The 21,692-nt window shown below is 36.1% G+C and overlaps 1 protein-coding gene and 2 long non-coding RNA genes across 3 annotated transcripts; 1 reads left to right on the top strand and 2 right to left on the bottom strand.

The window, feature by feature from the left end:
- The first annotated feature begins 1,001 nt into the window (after positions 1-1,001).
- On the top strand, positions 1,002-4,054 carry LOC114152722 (uncharacterized). The gene is made up of 4 exons (XR_003597214.1): positions 1,002-1,047; positions 2,434-2,539; positions 3,425-3,483; positions 3,892-4,054. It is a non-coding gene; the product is annotated as an uncharacterized LOC114152722 (long non-coding RNA).
- A 2,818-nt stretch (positions 4,055-6,872) lies between these two features.
- Positions 6,873-7,364, bottom strand: LOC114153436 (uncharacterized). The gene is made up of 3 exons (XR_003597327.1): positions 7,229-7,364; positions 7,037-7,152; positions 6,873-6,964 (listed from the first exon to the last, which is right to left on the bottom strand). It is a non-coding gene; the product is annotated as an uncharacterized LOC114153436 (long non-coding RNA).
- Positions 7,365-10,611: 3,247 nt separating this feature from the next.
- LOC114152633 (putative transcription factor ovo-like protein 3) lies at positions 10,612-20,898 on the bottom strand. Its single transcript, XM_028030567.1, has 4 exons — positions 20,521-20,898; positions 20,198-20,418; positions 17,757-17,946; positions 10,612-11,430 (listed from the first exon to the last, which is right to left on the bottom strand). The coding sequence occupies exons 1-4, from the start codon at positions 20,618-20,620 to the stop codon at positions 11,108-11,110; spliced, it is 834 nt and encodes a 277-aa protein (XP_027886368.1). The 5' UTR covers positions 20,621-20,898; the 3' UTR covers positions 10,612-11,107.
- Positions 20,899-21,692: the final 794 nt, after the last annotated feature.

The raw sequence follows: 21,692 nt of genomic DNA on the forward strand, positions 1-21,692 counted from the left end.
ATATGCATGCCCCCTCTATTTTCCTCAAATATTATCCTATTGCTATGAAATTCATACCAGCAGTTCATACAACTACTCTGATTATGTAGAAAAAGTTATTTCACTCTAAACTCTTTATTTATCCAAGTTAGCAGGGGATGCATTTTACGGCAAGGCCTATCATTAGCCTGCCAAAATATGCATGCCCCCTCTATTTTCCTCAAATGTCATCCTATTGATATGACATTCATACCAGTAGCTAAGAGGATAAGTGTAATTATGTAGAAAAGGTAAAATCCCTCTTGACTCTTTATTTTTTCAAGCTAGAAGGGGGATGCATTTTTTGGCAATATCGAATTTGAGCCTGCCGATATTTGCATGCCATACCTATTTTCCCCAAATATCATCCTATTGATATAAAACTCATACCAGCAGTTAAGGGAACAAATGTGATTATGTAGAAAATGTTATTCCACTCATAACTCTTTATTTCTCCATTTTAGCAGGGGATGCATTTTATGGCAATATGGATTTTGTTCCTGCCGATATCTGCATGCCCTCTCTATTTTCCTCAAATATTATCCTATTGATATAAAACTCATCCCAGCAGTTAAGGGAACAAATGTGATTATGTAGAAAATGTTATTTCTTTATTATCGCTATTGCAAGGATACTGAAGGAAATAAATCTGACAATGCATCTTTGCTAAATGTAAAGCATACACAAACCATTTTTATTTTGGTTTAACATAAAAATTAAATCACTTTTTTTCATTAATTTCAACAAAAGAATATTCATAACAATAGGTTTCCTTAACTCACTTGGAGAGTCCCAAAAAGATGTGAAGAGGTGCTTGGAAGTAACAAGGTGAGAAAAACAAGAACAATTATTGTTTATTATAATAAAAAATGTCATAATTGGATAACTAGAATGTTAATTTAACATTTTATCCTCTCAACAAGGACATTTATGAGAAGCAAAGGGATGAAAGTGTCAATGTGGAAATGTGAAACAGTATAACATGCCATCCAGCAAGATGTGGTTTCATGTGGTGTGTTTGCGCTTAAAGTAAGTGCTGTTTAAATATATATATATATATATATATATATATATCAGTATATATATACTGCTCAAAAATAAAGGGAACACTTAAACAACACAATATAACTCCAAGTAAATCAAACTTCTGTGAAATCAAACTGTCCACTTAGGAAGCAACACTGATTGACAATCAATTTCACCTGCTGTTGTGCAAATGGAACTTTGTACAGAACAAAGTATTCAATGAGAATATTTCTTTCATTCAGATCTAGGATGTGTTATTTGAGTGTTCCCTTTATTTCTTTGAGCAGTGTATATATATACATGGATGCACATGGTCCTCCAGAATGGTTCGGTAGTCCTTGGCAGTGGACTACCATCTAGCACAAGTATGGGGCCAAGGGAATGCCATGATATGGCAGCCCAAACCATCACTGATCCACCCCCATGCTTCACTCTGGGCATGCAACAGTCTGGGTGGTACGCTTCTTTGGGGCTTCTCCACACTGTAACTCTCCCGGATGTGGGGAAAACAGTAAAGGTGGACTCATCAGAGAACAATACATGTTTCATATTGTCCACAGCCCAAGATTTGCGCTTCTTGCACCATTGAAACCGACGTTTGGCATTGGCACGAGTGACCAAAGGTTTGGCTATAGCAGCCCGGCCGTGTATATTGACCCTGTGGTGCTCCCGACGTACAGTTTTGGTGGAAACAGGAGAGTTGAGGTGCACATTTAATTCTGCCGTGATTTGGGCAGCCGTGGTTTTATGTTTTTATATACAGTATATATATATATATATATATACAGTACAGACCAAAAGTTTGGACACAACTGTGTGTCCAAACTTTTGGTTTGTACTGTATATACTTGACTATGATTACTTATATTTCTTAAGTAATGTAGAACATTGTCTGTTTACAAATCAATTTATATAACCTTTATGTGTACTGTTCTGTCTCTTTCCACATACATGTATATCTATCTATGTCTGAAGATAGATAGAATTATATATCAATATATTGGTATACATGCTAGTTTATGTTTTTGATGTTGTGAAAAAAAGATTAATATGAAAGTGGTGGTCTAATAATCACATTGCCATTAATCTAATGCTATTTTGTAGGAGTAGAACTTTTAAGATGATGAACAGCTTTGGCTTAACAACTTAAACTGTGCATTTCTGCCTGAAATATAATGTAGTTTATGAATTCTATTGCTTTATTACATGGTTGATTTATTTTAATGACAATGGAAAGAGTCTGAAATAAGTACAGCAAAAATGTCTAATTATTCATAAATGTCATGACCTCTATATGACAATCTAATACTTTGACAAATATTTTGTATTTGTAATGAGTCCACTGTTAATCTTCTTTCTTTTTTCAAAAAAATATATTTGCCTTTACAGTTTGCAGAGTGCATACTGGAAAACAAGGACCTGAACTTTCCATCAACAGCAGAAGCTGTTAATACCATGCGACTCAACATTTCTTCCACACTTCTCTCAGAATCAGGTATCTTTTGACATATTTTTTATTCAGTTCCTATGTGGGTGGGATACTATGTTGTGTGTAAAATCATGCACGCACAAAAAAAATTGTGTTAGGTCAGCTATTTTATCTAATTAGAAATATTAAAATATTGAACTTTGCAGATGTTTGAAGTACAATCATGTCAGTGTTTATGTCAAATTCAATTAGTGAAGAACATTTCAATACACCTGGCCTTGATCTCTAATAAATAAATTACACATAACACAGCCCAATAACTGTTGAGGCAAAAAACATAATCAACAAACTTAAAATTGTTCTAGGATACAATTACACTTTTCTTGAGTAGCTTTAATGTAACTTAATAAGCAAAAAGGATTTGCAGTTTGTGAAAGTACTAAACTGGAATGAGATGTATTATGTGAACCATTATATGCATTACTGTGTTTTCATAAAATTAACATTTACAAAATGACAAATTTCACAAGATGTACATACATGTATATGTAGACATATTAAAATTTTCTGAATGCCATTTTTATACGTTCAGTGGCTCAAGTTGGAGAAAATTATAAAAAAGTAAACACTAAATGATACTTTCTTTTACCATAAATCCCAGAAATACATTAAATACATGTGTGTTTCAATTCATGAATAGACAGACACCATGTGAGCCTGCCTAATATGCCAATATGATGTGCAGTTTCTATTACTTGTATTTGTTTATGAGACCAGACATTATCAAAAAAGGGATGATTAGACGACTGAGATCTACACAGAGGATTATTGTAGTTCCACTTTCAAAAGAACACTAACAAATGGAATTATTTAAAAGAAAAAAACGCAAAAAAATTACCATTAAGATTATTTTATAACATTGATTTAAAGATGCGGTTTGTTTTTCTGTAGACTCAGTGGAGAATCTCTGCAGACACTGTGGCAGTGAGGACACAGAAGATCATATGTGGGTAAGACAACAATGTAATGCAGTGAAAAATAAATTCAAGCAAACCGTATACCATCCTTAAAATAGTTGCAAAGTATTTAGATATACAAAAATAAATCATAATAAAATAAATAAACACCCAAGGCAGGTAAGTGGGAAGTTGTTTAAGTTTTTTTTTTTTAAGTACAGTTGTAAAACATTAAACACAGATGCTTATGGTCCTAGAATTTTTTTACCTCCATACATGTCAGGAACATGCTGTCATCTCCTCAAATAAAGGGCTACCAATCATATATTGATGATTAAGAAGAAGCTTTATGTTGACAAAACCCAATATTACCTTCAGTAAACATGGAACTAAAAAAAAACATTCTTTATGTTGAATATTCTTTATGTTGTTATTTGACTATTTTGCTATTTTTATTTACAGATCGCATGTGACAGATGCAACTGGTGGTACCACCAAGGCTGCGTTAAGGTCCCACAAACCGACACAGGCTACTGCTGTGCAATGTGCTTATAGATTTTATGTTTGTACCAATCTAATTCTTTAATGACTGCAGTTTAGTGGATTTTCAGTTTAAACATGTGACATAATTTTTGTTGACTTAATTGGTTTTCCAAAAATTTTTGTTATGAATATTCTTTTGTTGAAATTAATGAAAAAAAGTGATTTAATTTTTATGTTAAACCAAAATAAAAATGGTTTGTGCATGCTTTACATTTAGCAAAGATGCATTGTCAGATTTATTTCCTTCAGTATCCTTGCAATAGCGATAATAAAGAAATAACATTTTCTACATAATCACATTTGTTCCCTTAACTGCTGGTATGAGTTTTATATCAATAGGATGATATTTGGGGAAAATAGGTATGGCATGCAAATATCGGCAGGCTCAAATTCGATATTGCCAAAAAATGCATCCCCCTTCTAGCTTGAAAAAATAAAGAGTCAAGAGGGATTTTACCTTTTCTACATAATTACACTTATCCTCTTAGCTACTGGTATGAATGTCATATCAATAGGATGACATTTGAGGAAAATAGAGGGGGCATGCATATTTTGGCAGGCTAATGATAGGCCTTGCCGTAAAATGCATCCCCTGCTAACTTGGATAAATAAAGAGTTTAGAGTGAAATAACTTTTTCTACAAAATCACACTTGTTCTATGAACTGCTGATATAAGTTTTAAATCAATAAGATAAAATTTGAGGAAAATAGGTAGGGCATGCATATTTTGGCAGGCTCGACATCCATATTGCCAAAAAATGCATCCCCTGCTAACTTGGATAAATAAAGAGTTTAGAGTGAAATAGCTTTTTCTACATAAATAGAGTAGTTGTATGAACTTTTGGTATGAATTTCATAGCAATAGGATAAAATTTGAGGAAAATAGAGGGGGCATGCATATTTTAGCAGGCTCGACATCCATATTGCCAAAAAATGCATCCCCTGCTAAAATGGAAAAATACAGAGTTATGAGTGGAATAACTTTTTCTACATAATCACACTTGTTCTATGAACTGCTGGTATAAGTTTCATATCAGTAGGACAATATTTGAGAAAAATAGAGGGGGCATGCATATTTTGGCAGGCTAATAATAGGCTTTGCCAAAAAATGCATCCCCTGCTAAAATGGAGAAATACAGAGTTATGAGTGGAATAACTTTTTCTACAAAATCACACTTGTTCTATGAACTGCTGATATAAGTTTTATATCAATAGGATAAAATTTGAGGAAAATAGATAGGGCATGCATATTTTGGCAGGCTCGACATCCATATTGCCAAAAAATGCATCCCCTGCTAAAATGGAGAAATACAGAGTTATGAGTGGAATAACTTTTTCTACATAATCACACTTGTTCTATGAATTGCTGGTATAAGTTTCATATCAGTAGGACTATATTTGAGAAAAATAGATAGGGCATGCATATTTTGGCAGGCTCGACATCCATATTGCCAAAAAATGCATCCCCTGCTAAAATGGAGAAATACAGAGTTATGAGTGGAATAACTTTTTCTACATAATCACACTTGTTCTATGAATTGCTGGTATAAGTTTCATATCAGTAGGACAATATTTGAGAAAAATAGAGGGGGCATGCATATTTTGGCAGGCTAATAATAGGCTTTGCCAAAAAATGCATCCCCTGCTAAAATGGAGAAATAAAGAGTTATGAGTGGAATAACTTTTTCTACAAAATCACACTTGTTCTATGAACTGCTGGTATAAGTTTCATATCAGTAGGACAATATTTGAGAAAAATAGAGGGGGCATGCATATTTTGGCAGGCTAATAATAGGCTTTGCCAAAAAATGCATCCCCTGCTAACTTGGATAAATAAAGAGTTTAGAGTGAAATAACTTTTTCTACATAATCAGAGTAGTTGTATGAACTGCTGGTATGAATTTCATAGCAATAGGATAATATTTGAGGAAAATAGAGGGGGCATGCATATTTTGGCAGGCTAATGATAGGCCTTGCCGTAAAATGCATCCCCTGGTTAAATGGAGAAATAAAGAGTTAAGAGTGGAATAACTTTTCTACATAATCACACTTGTTCTATGAACTGCTGGTATAAGTTTCATATCAATAGGATAATATTTGAGGAAAATAGAGGGGGCATGCATATTGTGGCAGGCTAATAATAGGCTCTGCCAAAAAATGCATCCCCTGCTAAAATGGAGAAATACAGAGTTATGAGTGGAATAACTTTTTCTACATAATCACACTTGTTCTATGAACTGCTGGTATAAGTTTCATATCAATATTATAATGTTTGAGGAAAATAGAGGGGGCATGCATATTTTGGCAGGCTAATAATAGGCTTTGCCGTAAAATGCATCCCCTGCTAAAATGGAGAAATAAAGAGTTAAGAGGGATTTTACCTTTTCTACGTAATGACACTTGTTCTCTGAGCTACTTCTGTAAGTTTCATATCAACAGGACAATAGACAGGGGATACAAATATTGGCAGGCTCAGAAATTAAAATCATCCCCCCTACATTAATAGACTAGACAGTAAAGGGTGATATAAAATATTCTACACAACGGGCTTCTGTTTTGTAATGCTTTAAGCCATTGTGTTAAAAGAAAAATCGGGGAATTTCAAACCATCTGCGGAGACCATTTTCATCAGACGCTGACTGAAAAACGTTCAACTCAGATGTTTCAATAAAGCTATAAAAACCGTATTTATTTCAATTAATCTGCGAAATAAAACCCACCGTTTTATGGCTTACATGGTTAAGAAACGTGATAATGTTACGAATATCTTCAAAAATGTCCTCTTCGGTCATATTTCAGTCCGTTTTCTCATCAATATGCGAGAGTTTAGAGCGATGCGCGCTCCCGCGACAGGGGATGCAATTCTCGGCAGGCATGCATTTCTGGGCATAACACCTGTCCAATCAGCAACAGGTTTCGTTGAGAGCGGCCCAAACAAACACCGGCGAGACAAGACAGCAGAGCGTCCAAGCGCTGCAACTCCAAAACAATCCTAAACCAAAAAAACTCATTAGAAAACCGTGGATTCAGGTAAAGTAAATTAGAATCTAAACAGGTAGCTTACCCAGGAGTGGTAGCACAGCCGACCCAGGGAGAGAGAGGATCAGCAGGCGAGGGCTAGATGGAAGCCGTACGCCGCAACAACCTCCAGCTGCAGCCGCTAACACCAGCAGAGCAACGCTGCAGAAACGCACTGCAGGTATAGCACCAAAACCTAACCACAGTCCCAGCCACAGATGGTACAAATGGCACTTACGATTCAGATGGGCGGATCAAGCACACCAGCCACTTGGGCAGCCGACATGTAGTAGGGGAAACTAGTGATGTGTCGGTCGCTAACGATCCGGCTCTAAGAGCCGGCTCTTTGAAGTGAACGATTGGAACCGGCTCCACAATGGGAGCCGTTTTAGGATCCTATTTGGGAGCCGGGTTTTTTTCTACAGTATATCGCTGTCTCTCCGCCTCCCTGTCGTTGTGCTTGTGCTCTGCAAGTGCCAGAGCCGATCGTTTTTCCCCACATCGTTTTTTTTTGTCCTGCGGTGCCTCGCTGTCTCTCCTCTACGGAGCCCTCTAGGGGACATGGGGAATTTTTTTTCTTTTGCGTTCCCTCGCAAAACATTTGCGTTACCTCGCAATACTTTTGCGTTACCTCGCAAAACTTTTGCGTTACCTCGCAAAACTTTTGCGTTACCTCGCAAAACATTTGCGTTACCTCGCAATACTTTTGCGTTACCTCGCAAAACTTTTGCGTTCCCTCGCAAAACTTTTGCGTTACCTCGCAATACTGTACTGGTCAGTTATGCAGCATAATTGAATACTGTAACCCTTTCTTACGGTGGGCGACGTACTTTTTGCTTTAATATAAGGTTATGTGAGGTTTTTCCATGAATGTTAGTATCTTTTTGTGAAATATCTGAAGTTTTATATCTTTCTTTAGGATAGAAAGGCACCACAAACCTACGATATAAACAGAATCCTTCCGTAAGTAGGAAAGAAATAAAAATACATTATAATTTGGACTATTTCTGAGTTATTATCGCGGATAATAAGTCATCTGACAGTTTTGATTGTGTCTCTGTTGTGTTCTAGTCTGAATGGTTTAAAGAGCTGCTTTCAGTGCAGTTCCATCTTAGCCTTAACAGACATAAACATGCAGTAAAAAATAAATCGATTTTCAATCAATGTTTTGCACCAAACAGTTAATAATAATAAACAAGTTTTCACTGAGGCTCTGTAAGAGCCATATGAATGAAATAAGTAATTACTGATATGACAGGAGCAGCGGCTTTGACACTTAGGTGTGTCGACGAGGGAGTGACGTCACCAGGTATGAATGGGAAGGATACTGGCTTTGTGTGTATGAGGAAGCGGTGAGCGGGGCGGTCAGTCCTTGCAAAGTTTGGAACCTGATCATCAAAATGGAATAAATCGATAATTGTGACAGAACAAAGAAGAGGTTTGGAGTTGATTGATAAACGGACAGATGAGATTCCCAGAGTTAACCCAGTGCGGCCCTTTACCATCATTAGTTTGTCGTGTTTTTAATAATAAAAACTTGTTAATAGTAAAAACTGTTTGGTGCAAAACACTGATTGAAAATCGATTTATTTTTTACTGCATGTTTATGTCTGTTAAGGCTAAGATGGAACTGAAAGCAGCTCTTTAAACCATTCAGACTAGAACACAACAGAGACACAATCAAAACTGTCAGATGATTTATTACCCGCGATAATAACTCAGAAATAGTCCAAATTATAATGTATTTTTATTTCTTTCCTACTTACGGAAGGATTCTGTTTATATCGTAGGTTTGTGGTGCCTTTCTATCCTAAAGAAAGAAATAAAACTTCGGATATTTCACAAAAAGATATTAAAATTCATGGAAATACCTCACATAACCTTATATTAAAGCAGAAAGTACGGCGCCCACCGTAGGAAAGGCTTGCAGTATTCAATTATGCTGCATAACTGACCAGTACAGTATTGCGAGGTAACGCAAATGTTTTGCGAGGGAACGCAAAAGAAAAAAAATTCCCCATGTCCCCTAGAGGGCTCCGTACTCCTCCCCCTTCTCCCTCTCCTTGCGCGTTTTGATCTTCTGCTAGAGCGGAGAGTTTTTTTTCCCTCGGTCGGTCCACTGCCCTCATGTCAAGCGTGTGCTCCACACATCTGACCAATCACACATAGTTTCAATTAATAATGTGGCGGGAAAACGCTGAAAAAAAAGTTTATCTCCACTTTTTTTGTGGAAACAGCAGGCAATTGGCCAAGCTGTATAGCGTTCTTCGGCAGGTGTTTATGTACAGACACTCAGTCAGCGGTCAAGAAGCACAGAAAGAAGGGGAGTCAGTGTGAGAACTGAATAGGTGAAAATAAATGAGTGACAGAAAACGGAGCAAGATTTGGACTCATTTTAATGTTACATCAAGCTCCAGGGCAGAGTGCAGACTGTGCAAAGTCAGCATTTCCTATCTGCAGGCTCGACAAACAACCTGCACAGGCACATGCGGACATCACACGCATCGGTATTGCTATAGCATTGTTATACGGCATTTTTACTCATCATAAGTGCTTAACAATGTCAATAATGAAACAAAATATTATAAAATTAGATTTAAGCTATTAATTAATTAATAATGTCAAAAATATATATGGGGAGCCGTTTGGGAGCCGAAAGAGCCGGCTCTCCACAGTAAGAAGAGCCATTAGAGCCGCATCTCGAAAAGGAGCCGAAAATCCCATCACTATATTTTACCTTTGTTTCCCTTTGCTGTGGCTCATTACAGCCGCTGTAGTTTCTAAACGTTGGACTAATTTCCTCGTTTGTTTGTGAGTATACATCATTCACAACAAACATCAAATAGAACAAATATATTTCATAAAATTTTAACAAACAAATGGCTTCTACCGCAGTAATTATGTGAAATTAAATTAATTATATCCCAACTTCAGAAGATTTGCCTTTACCTTTACAAAGCTCTTTGGTTCCTCCTGTCAGTCTGTAGCTTCTCATTTGAGGTCATCAAACCAAATTTCAGATCTACCATAACTGACTGACACCTGCTGGCCTCAGGTTTGCAACCAGCTTGTGACTCAGAAACCAGTAACCTTCTCCCAGATGATGACATGAACTTGTTAGTTCCTCTGTCCATTGTAGTAGCTGATATGTTGTGAAAATCCAGTAGAAATTATGCACTAATCGAGTCATGTTTACATAGAAAAAACGCGCAGCGAGGTTTTGTTTGTGAGACTTGCGGTGACATGGGTCGGTTGTGGGCGGATCTTGGTAAGGTCCATGACCCAGAGCCGGGAGCTGAACTCAGGAAGCTGCTTTGAGAACTGATAGCCTTTCAATATGGCCAGCTCTATCACTGGGATCCCAAATGAGGGTTCTCAGTGATAGAACCCTACTAATATCAAATTACTAATATCACTTCAGGTGATATTTAACATAAATTTCTGAGATCTTTAAGTTATACTTAAAGTTATACATTTCATCAATAATATGAACTGTGTAAAACTTACGTTTTAACAATTAGTATTGAAAACAATAAATTTTAGCACTATAAGTAAAATAACTTGTCCATAAATTTAATAACAGTAAATTATTTGCAGAACATCAGAACAGCAATAAAGGACAATTAGTACAATGTTGTTACAAAATGTATTTACCATATTTGTTACCAATGTAAGTACATAAAACACATGTGTTACTACACACCACTAATCTATACCTTACCTTTGTATATCAATAGTTATCTAGTACTTAATTGACTTTGCTCGTGATTTTTTACTTTAGTGTTTAGATTATCAGCAGGGGAAGATAAGGTTCGGTTTATCCTCAAATACCTTAAAACTATTTGTTCAAGAAAGAAAAGATTTATAACTGAGTAAAATAATTGGTATTTGTAGGACATCTTTTTTTAAAAATTCTTTACAGAAAATATCGACTCAAAGCATAGCATGATTGTTAACACCAAAGATTGTTCAATATTAGAGGAAATAGATTTTCTAAATGCTGCACAATGAAACATTCAATCCAATCCAGTATTTCTTAATGAATGGCAGTGAAATACCTTGTAATAAATGCAGCTTAAATATTGGTTTTCGCATGAGTCAAGAAATACAATGAACTCTACATATAATATGTTTGGGCTGAGTACAAGAGATAAGGGTTGAGTTTAGAATTTGCTGATGAAAGTGAGCTGTTCTCATGGGCATGTCGGCGATAGTAGCGACGGAGCGCAGGACTGGTTGGATGATGTTGCCTCACATGAAGGAAGTACTCATCAGGCCGACTTGAGGTATAGCCACAGTCCTCACATACAAAGATCTTAGAGCGTCTTTGCCGGTAGGCATAGTGCTGGTGAACACCGTGAATCTTTCTCATATGGGACTCCAGAGAGCAACGTTGTGTGAAAGCTTTCTCACACAGCTCACATTTGTAGGGACGGATACCTGCAGAAGGGAGGAGAATAAAGAATAAAAAGTAGTAGTACTATCACCTGTGGTTGTTCTTTAATCTTTTCTCAACCAGTTACATTTTGGCAGTAAGTTAGTGTAGCCCAGGTTAACATAGCCCTCAATAAATATAAGACCTTTCATAAAAATAGTTTAAAAATGCATAAATAGTAAATAAATAAATAGGTCTTAAAATAGTTAAAAATATTTTTAAAATAATAATTACAGACATAAATGCTGTATTTTATGTTATTATATTTTATTTTATTTAAAACCGTATAAAACAGAGATTTATTTTCCGTTCTGCAGCTAAAAGTGTGAGAAAAATCTCTTATTCTGAAGGATCACATTGATGTGTAGCCCATGTGACTAGCTCCAGCCAACCGGGTTGCTACGTTCTCTGGCGCTTGAAGAAGAAGCAGAGAGAGCGAAGAAGCTAGAAGAGTTGTGCTGTGAAAGAGAGAGAGATAAGAGAAAATCGACGATTAAAAAGTCTACCTGCTGTCTGGAAACCTTTTTCCATTTTTGGAGGAGGAGCTTTCCGCATTTTTTAAACTGACTGCGTTTACACACTTGGTGAATTAAAAAGTGTATTTTATTTTCTGTGAAGGATGTTATTTGTAAGATAATTTTTATTTCATTGAAACAGAAAGCTAAAGTAGCGCATTTATGTTGTTTTATGTTAACCGTGGAAGTAACGGATGAGCTGGTGTGGGTGAAGCACACACACACACACACACACGCGCACACACACACACACACACACACACACACACGATGTTCAGCCGCCAAATCGGCGAGCATATTACTTTATTCTTATGCTTTGTTGGTTACTAAACCAGGCCTTTAAGGTTCTGCTGGAAAATTGAACCGGGAAATTCCGAGTCAATTGCTGACTTGGATTCTCTGAGTGAGAAACAAGATGGCGAGGCGTAACCCAAGGCGCCTTTAACCGCTGTCTAGCAGGAGCTACGCCCTCTGCTGGACATTGTGTATCATCCAAACTGGTATGACCTGCCCATGTTTGCAGCTGAAGAGTGGAGTCAGAGAAACAGGATTAACACTTCAGGATCATCAGAGAGAAAAGACATTGATTTGAAGCACAAGTTATTCGGCCTTTTGCTGGATTGTTTTCTGTTGTATTTTATTGTTTTTCTTTTCTCGAACCACATTCATTATCCATTGTTAGTGTGTGGAATGTAAAATTGTTTGTTGGGTTATAATAGAAACAAGAATTGGTTAAAACAGGAAATTAAAAAACCTTAACTTCTTAAAAAGAACACTAAATAACTAAATTAGATTTTAAAAGATTAAAAACAAACAAACTTCAAATTAAAAAGATTAATAGTATCAACTTGAACTTAAATAAAACTATAACCTAGGTTTAAATAAATAGTATCCTATAATACCTAACATTAGGTTTAATTTCAAACAGGGATTAAATCAAATATTCTGAAAGAAACAGGGAAACTATTTTTGAATGAATTTTGTTTTAAATGTATGTCAACTGTTTGTAATATTGTTGTTTCCTTTCTTTTTTAACCAATAATAAGCCGGCAGTTTAAACTTATTTTCTAGTCTGTGGTCATTAATACACCTATACATTTCTCTACTCCCGTAGCCGAACCTAGCACTGGTCTTATTGTCTGTTCTATTAACTGTAAATACATCGTGAGTATTACATTAGGTCATAAAATATTTCTCCTGAATCTGAGGTTTATCAGTGAACACTGTGGACTATAGAAGATAGTACAATGATTCCTAGAAACATAACCATCAATGAACAGATTCCGTATCATAGAGGACTACAGCATATAATCCAGAAAAAAAGGCTGTAATAATTTGAAAAAGTACTTTCTTGACCTTGATATTCAAATGTAGTTTGTGCATAACCTTTTCACAAAATTAACTTGTGAATTTCGCCCCCAAAAGGTCAGATAGACATATTAATATAGAATATAGAATTCCAATAATGTGATTTTATCTTGTCAACCACAGGGGAAAAAAAGTTACATCTTAGTTAACTTAGAACAGTGTCCAGATTTAACGAGTTCCAGGCTTGCAATTTTTCCTCCATCCCCTGTCCAGCACACCTGAATTCGCTCAAAACCTCTCCCTCAGCTGGCTGGTTGTGGTCTTTATATGCCTTCTTCATTTCCTAGATGGCAGCTGTATAAAGATTTTGTGTCTAGTGTGGAATCAGCACCAATACGACTGGCCTTCCTTTGCAGTCTGCTAACATTTACCGAATGTAGCAGACTCCGCAGCGTCAGCTCCATATTGCAAGCTGCAATATCACAAAGTCATACTGAGGCAGAGCCCTTACAAAAAAATCCCATGAAAATCACATGTGATCACATGTGATTTTCATGTGATCACATAATCCACAAAAAAATCACATGTGATTCCCATTTCCCACATGTGGGTCATATTTTCCACATGTGGTCAAGTATTTTGTTCATGTGTTCAATGTTCCTTGCATCTTGTGATCACATAATTTTTTTCACATGTCAATATCATTTAATTGCCTGTCATACCCACATTTCTCAATATTTTGAAGTACTTGAATGTATTATAGTTATACATTTAAGATATATTTGATGAATGTACAACATATATATTCACATTTAATATTTTTGAAATGTTATATGTCATCAATGGAATAAATCTGATAAGTAAACACTCACACCCATCTGTAATGCAATTCAATTTTTATTTTGTAAATAAATCAAGTGAAAATGTGTTTGTTGTGAGTTTTGCTGTTAACCAATGTAATATGGTCAGTACCGCTTCCAATGGTATTTAGCTTATACTTATCTGCATACAATTAATCTTATGTGCATACAATTAATCTTATGTGCATACAATTAATCTTATGTGCATACAATTAATCATTTTACTGACGTCTCAAATTCCTCATTACATATATGTAAATCTCGCGCAAGTTTACGTAGAAAAGAAATCGTACCTGAGGCTGCAAGCTTTTTTGTGGTAGCAGAACTAAAAAGAAAATATTTATGTTTTAATTAGGTGGGTTAAAGAAAATAAGGTCAGTGTGGGCAGTGACACATTTGTGAAAAACAAAAAAATGCTTTTCGACCCGAAGAGGATCGGCTGGGTGGATCATGGGGTCATTGGGAAGAAACCACCGAAGGATGGTTGGAAAGCCTTTCCGGCTCAGATTCTCAAAGTAAATGGTAATATTTTTAGTATTGTGTCCTTTTTCTCACTAAACACAAATGAATGAAATATATCACTTTTCTTGATTCTTATTCAATACTTGTACTGTTCTTTTGCTTTTATGTAGGCTATACATATAACAGAAAGTCTCCAGGTCATTCGGGACGCTGAGAAACGCTGGATAGAAAACAAAAAAATCCGTCCACAAAATTCAAAGGTATGTATATATATATATATATATATATATATATATATATATATATATATGTGTGTGTGTGTGTGTTTTATGTTCGAAGATCATTGTTAACAGGTTAGTTCCCTCAGCTCTTAGTAGAGACGACTTAACGCTAGCTTAGCTGAAACAGGTGCTCGCGCTGCTGTTGAGCGACCGTTAACTCAGCAACAGCGCGAGCTCGGTTTTTTTTCTCTAAAGGGAGGGGGGGGGCACCCCACCCCACCCATCCTTACACTTCGATCGAAGTTGAAATCTGCCTGACTTCACAAATGAAATAAACCAAGCACAGCGCACTTCTGAGCTGCTTGTGTGTTTGTGTGTGTGTGTCAGCGGTTCACTTGTGGGATTGGTTCACTCAGTTCACTAAGAAAAACATTTTGGTTCTGTGGAAATTATTATTAATATTTTTAAATTACTTTTAAAGGTAAACCTTACGTTTTTTCTGTTTTCTAATCAGGCTAATCAGCCTCAAGCCTCCAATAATTCAGAAGACGACGACGACGCAGAGACAACCTGTGATCCTTCGGATCATGTAAGATGCAGGCAACACACATACATACTTTTTTGTATATGCCATATATATTATACATAGTGCACGCATACACATATACAAATAAGGAGCTTTATATATATAAATTGTTCCCCTTGTTTGATGGTTGAGTCATACTAATAGTTTTTGTTCACAACATCAGACAGACGACAAATCTCAGATTACAGAGTTGGAGGATCACATCAAAAAGTTAGAGGAAATAATTGGAAAGAAGGATAAGGAAATAAAGAGACTTTGAAAGGCAAATTTACTACTACAAGACGGTAAGTTCACAAATCTCTTACAAAATGGTTGCCAAATAACTTCTTATGTCTGATGTCTTATATTGTGATTCAGGACTGTCAGACACAATATATAAAAGTGTCAAGGAAGCAGTCAAGGCTGTCCAGCAGTCATCCAGTTCTTCCAACCAATTAAAGAAGGAGAGGTATGTCTATGAGCTGGTGTTAGAAGTCATGTGAATAGTTTCAGATAAAAGACATGATATATTTTGGAGTTTATATAAAATTATTTTTTTATTTTTGCAGAGTGTCTTTGAAAAATCATACAGCAAACTCTGTGGGACTTGACTACACTCAGCGGTACAGCGGGAGGGAGTTCACTCTTGAAGAAATGTCAACATGTTCAGTGACTGGAAAGAAAGGAATTCTTGGAAATGGAAAGAGAAGCCTTGACCAGGATAAAGTAAACCTTGTCATTGGTGAGTATACCTAAAAAGTAACTTAATTACTAATCACCACAACCCTCTATCCCTCATTCTAGAAAGCCTCATATATCAACACAAGCATTTGAGTTATGTCTTCAGCCAAAAAGTTACGACTGCCTTTTTAAATTATGTAGTTTTCCTGGGGTGTGAAACACAATAAATTTCACCATTATGTGAATCTCAGGTAAATTACATGATAAAAGCACATATATGTGGGTGATTTTGTGGTTACAGATGTGAATCACACGTGTAGAAAATATGTGAATTACTAGTGATGAACATGTAATACACATGTCATCACAAGGGAATCATATAGGATTTCAACACACAACATTCTCAAATCACGCATATTTTGTATGTGCTTTTTCAAAAATCCTTCATATGTGAAAATTTGTGTGAACCACATGTGCATTTTTCAGTTTGCAGTAAATTCATGTGAAATCCACAAATACATATTGATCAACTGATAAATACTTTTTTGCATTAATTTATACAGACCAAATTAAGAAGGTGTTCAAGGATGTTGATGTCTCTGACATCAAAGTTTGCATGGCACAAAAATTGAAGGACACCAGGAGACGCGCTGAGAGGTGACATTACATTAAGTTAAATGTAATGTAATTAGATTATTTGATACCTTCTGCTCAAGTAATCTTTGAATTTGTCTTTACACAGGCAGCCAGGGCAAAACGATGTACTGTAAACCAATAGTCAAGTCGTCCTGTGGCTGGCTGATCACGGTGCTGCAATTTGTGTGTTGAAATTGTTTGCTTTTCATTATTATTCTTTGATCTTCCACAGAATGTTGCTCATTTAGATACGCAACATTCTGATTGTGAATAGCTTTAAAGAGGAATAAATAAATAAATAATTTTTTTTGGTCAAATATATTTGTCTCACATGTCTTTATTCATAGCAAGGTTTTGTAACCGTTTTGTAAACAAAATGAAATAAGACTTCATGTGAAAGATGCATTGAAATAATGAGAATCACATGTATAAACATTTGTGATTTTTTTTAAATCACATGTGCTCACATGTGAATCACATGTGGAAATGTGTGAATCACATGTGATTCACATCATTCACATGTAAAAATTTGAATGAACCACATGTGTGGTTTTCATGTGATTTTCATGGGATTTTCTTTGTGAGGGTGTTCTCAATTACAACTCTGTAAAAGTTTCTAAGCAGCTGGGGGTAGAGTTCAGCACTTTCCTGAAGAAGAAGAGTCTTTGTTGGTCCTTCTTCTCCAGAAAAGACATGTTGTGTGACCAAGACAGGTCAGAGGTGATGTGGATGCCCAAGAATTTTATGTTACACACAAACTCCTCCCTTTGATGAGGAGAGGTGAGCAAAGGCTGAAGTTAAAAAACTAAAACTGCATTGAGCAAGGATTAAATTATCAGCATTTGTTCAAGCTTCATCCCTTTCACTTCATCACAAAAAGGAAAATTGACCAATACAACAAATGTTACAAATTCTGGATGTTTTAATATAACATTTTTCTTTAATTGGTCTTCTGTTCCATCGTTATTTGAAGCTGTAAACTCCAGACAATGAACCATATGTTCTATTACTTTCCTACATATTTTCTCATTCTGTGTGAAGAGAATATAAATTATTTTTATATAAGCAATTGACATCTCTAACCTGTGTGAGTTCGCATGTGCCTCTTGAGGTCAAAGGTGTCATTGAATCCTTTGCCACAGAATCGACAGGGGTGTCTCTTTACAAGACTGTGGCATTTGAGATGGCGTGTCAACATGCGCTGCAGGGGAAAGATTTTGTGGCACAGTGAGCACCCAAAATCACCCGAAACAGGCGTACTGCGAGGGCGGGCCTGCAAGAGAAACACTAATTTAAGAAAGTTGATTACAGAATTTTACAGGATTCGTTTCCTGTTATTATGAAGAATTGGAACTATATTCCATTGAGCTTTACTGTACAGTGATTGCAAGGGTCTCTGTTCTCTGAGCGTTTCACTGGTGGAGCAGATTTATTCATTAAAGATGGATTAATAGAAGATAGGTTTATAGTTGATGTATTTAGAAAGAACACCTGTCCAAGGCTGTTTGAGACCTTGAGCAAAATTTAACTTAGGGGCCCTTCTTGCTTCTAAAAACATCAACATCTCTAACAGCTTCTTTGTTAGATTTAGTGAAATCTATGAGCGGGGCAGTAGTTTAATTGGCCAACCTAAAAAGCAATAAGTTATAATTGCAGTTTACTAATTTGTATTTGTGAACAAACAGACCTCAAACTCAAAGATTAAACTCATAGCATCAGATTGTAGCTGTCATAACAAAATAATCTAACTATGAATATTGTTCTTTGAACTTTTACAAAGTAAACTTGCAAGCTCCTTAAAATCTTGCATTTAAATGTTAAACGATTTAAAATCTTTTAGTTTATGTTCATATCAAATTTAGCAGCATTGATAATCTCAATAAACAAATGTTACATTTATATATCTGTGATCTGTGTTAAAATATTAGCATTTATGGGCCCCTGAAGCCCTGGGGGCCTCATGGAGTCGCTGACCTAATTTGGATTAAACAGAAGTGCAAATAATTGATATTCATTTTAATTGTATTTTTTTATTTGTTGTTTTTAAGACTCTATAGTTGTGGGTTTAAATAGCATTTCACTGGCGATGTTTTCCCATAACATATAATTACCAAGTAATATTTTTACATTTCCTGTCAACATAACATCTTTTAAATACAAAACCCCGGTGGACCGCCTCCATGCCCCGACCACTGGGCTTAGCAAGTTTTCTGGGGGAAACCCTGCAATGTTTTAGTAACCTGACAAATTTGAATTTAGTCAGATTACAGGTTGTATCTATGCTAATTTTGTGATAGGCCAATACATTGTTAAGTAGGAAAAAAAGCCATATCACATCCATATTTGTGAGAGAGCAACTGTGACCACCAGTAATGTTTCAAGTCTTTCCAAAGATTCTCACTTGGATGTACTGTATGTCTGGACTTTGTATAATGTTGTTCATTATACAACATGAACAGAGAATTCTTTGATCTCCCCTGTAGTGCTGGCTGCATGGCAAAAGGTGGCAGTTCTACTGAGTTATAAAATTCTGCCACAGTCTTAGGTCTTTTGCAGTCTCTCCCAACCTTCTCTTAGCATTACCTTGTATTTGTCTCTGTTTAGCATGATGTTAAACAGCTGTGGAGTTTATTTAACACTTTATTTATCTGCATGGTACATTCTCTGGGAGAGTCATTAAGCTTCTAAGTAAATATGAGCTCGGTATGTAAATGCCAGTGGTTTCCAGATTTACTGACAACTTAATTACTAGTCAAGTCACTGTATCATCAACTTTTTGTGACCATGTCAATTTTGTGCTGTAAATTAAAAGCACTTAGTAGATGCAGCATGTTGGTTTTCAGTGTTTTCTTCTTCCTAGTTGCACTGAATTAAATCTAAAAAGTGTTGTAGTGCTGCTGGCTGCTGCATAGTGTTAAAAGTTATACACTGTCATAATGAATTGGATCTCTTTCTTACACACTTTCAAGTTTTGTAAGAATAAAAAACGGAACTCCTAACGCTCAAAGCCAAAACCTTACTCTGCTGGTTTTGCATGTAAATGAGAATTCTCCAGCTTGCTGGCATGAGCCTGTTTTCCTCTGACCATCTTATATGTAAATAACAGCACAGGCTTTTTAATTTACATGAACCGAGGTTTGATCAGTTAATGTGCTAAAATAAAGTTAGTTTTTTTTGTATAAAGCATCACATTGAACTGGTGATTTAGTTGATGTAACTGAGCTTGTAAATGAATCTGAATCTGACACATTTCAGTTGAATCTTGATAACAACTTGATAAATGTTGTAGTTTGTCCTTACCTACAAGAGTGCTAAATTGGGGATTGGTTCCTTTGTCACATTTAAATTTGACTTGGATGTCAAAAAACTTTTTTGATATATTCAAATTTCTTTCTCTCTTAATGTGCATTCATGTTTTTCCAATAACAAAAAGTTTTTATTCAATTTGTTGCTAATTAGGACAACATTCTTAACAAAGTGAAGGTAAAAAGAAAAGTTGGTTTAAACAATAAAACTGACAATACCTTTGCTCTGCTGATGGAAGCTAATGTGGCTGGAAAACCGAAAGGCCCCATTTTTGACCAGCTTCTGATTTCTGATCCTTGGTCCCCTGATTCTGTGGAAGATACTGGGACTCTAATTTCCACTGTTGTCCCACTTCCTGCAATCTGTTCTAAGGGATTCCCTGTGCGGGGCTGTTGGATGTCATGATTGAATATTATCTTCTCCATAGTATTTTCTGTCACTGAAAAATAAGATTTAAGAAAACATTTGTTTAGAATTTAACAGCTGAGCCAGGTTAAATCCATACTGCAATAAAATCAGAACAAAAATATATGCATCTTACGTATAGTATTGTCCTCTTTCCATTGATGCTGTTCTGGTTCTTTCCATTGCCATGCACCGCAGGCACTGCGCTTTTTCTTCACAAGAAAAGATCTTGGCATTTCTTTCTTTTGTTTGTTCTTAAAATGTACACTCTGATGTTGAAAATTGAAATAGCTGATGAGATCTGTTACTCACTAACATATATATCCCCCTTCACAACTACAGTTTTATTCCTAGACAATCTGCAAGTGAAACATCCCAGTAAAATCACAGGAAAAATTTGCATTCTCTCCGGACAGAATGGTGGAGAGAGAATGGCAGTGGTGGGTGTGGGAGGCTGTTGCAGGAGACTTTCTGTGTAGAAAGTCATACACCTGTGATGACTGTGCATATCCGCCATTTTAACCGGTCCCCCAATGGATTTGCATGTCAGGTACTGAGTATCCGGGGAGCTTCTCATTCAAGTAGCTTTTGACATGCAAATTGAAGTTCTGGACTAAGCCCTGGTCTCAGAGGAAGGGCATGGTCTAAGTAACAGGAGCAAATACAGTGAAGCCACAATCTTAACTGACAGGTAAATCAGATTTTTCTCATGGTAATTGTCTAGTGGATATTCCTCCACAATATGTATTATAAGTGGCTAACAGGGAGAGGAGGTGGACCTTTTTTACAATTATCATTTGATCACTTGAGGAGACTCAAGAAAGGGCCTGACAGTAAGTTAGATTACTGTCAGATGCTGTGCACCTGTTCAACTAAAACAGGTGCACAGATTGATTGTGAACAATCAATTTCTATTAACAAGAATACATATCCAGGAATGAATGACTTCATGGAAATACTCTTCATATTCATATGAGAATTCTAAATGGACTGAGTTTACCACTCAAAGAGCTTTAGGCTAGAGCCACATTCACATAGTCAACTCACAAGCACACACATTCGTACAGTGAGACTCAGGTCGATGGCCAACTTGGGGCTTCAGTGTCTTGCCAGGAGAACATCGACATGTGGAAGGAGAAAGTTTTTTTTTTAGATTGTAAGACTTTTCCTTTTCCTAGTTCCTAGCTGTAATTACTTAAGCTGTTTGCTGACTCTAGGTTGTTCCTCTATAAATCCAAAGATAATTAAGGCTGCTCATAATCAAATATCAAAAAAGCAGAGTCCAAATAACCCATAATGTTACTAAGA

Source organism: Xiphophorus couchianus, chromosome 11 (assembly GCF_001444195.1).
Source record: "Xiphophorus couchianus chromosome 11, X_couchianus-1.0, whole genome shotgun sequence".
Classification (NCBI taxonomy): domain Eukaryota; kingdom Metazoa; phylum Chordata; class Actinopteri; order Cyprinodontiformes; family Poeciliidae; genus Xiphophorus; species Xiphophorus couchianus.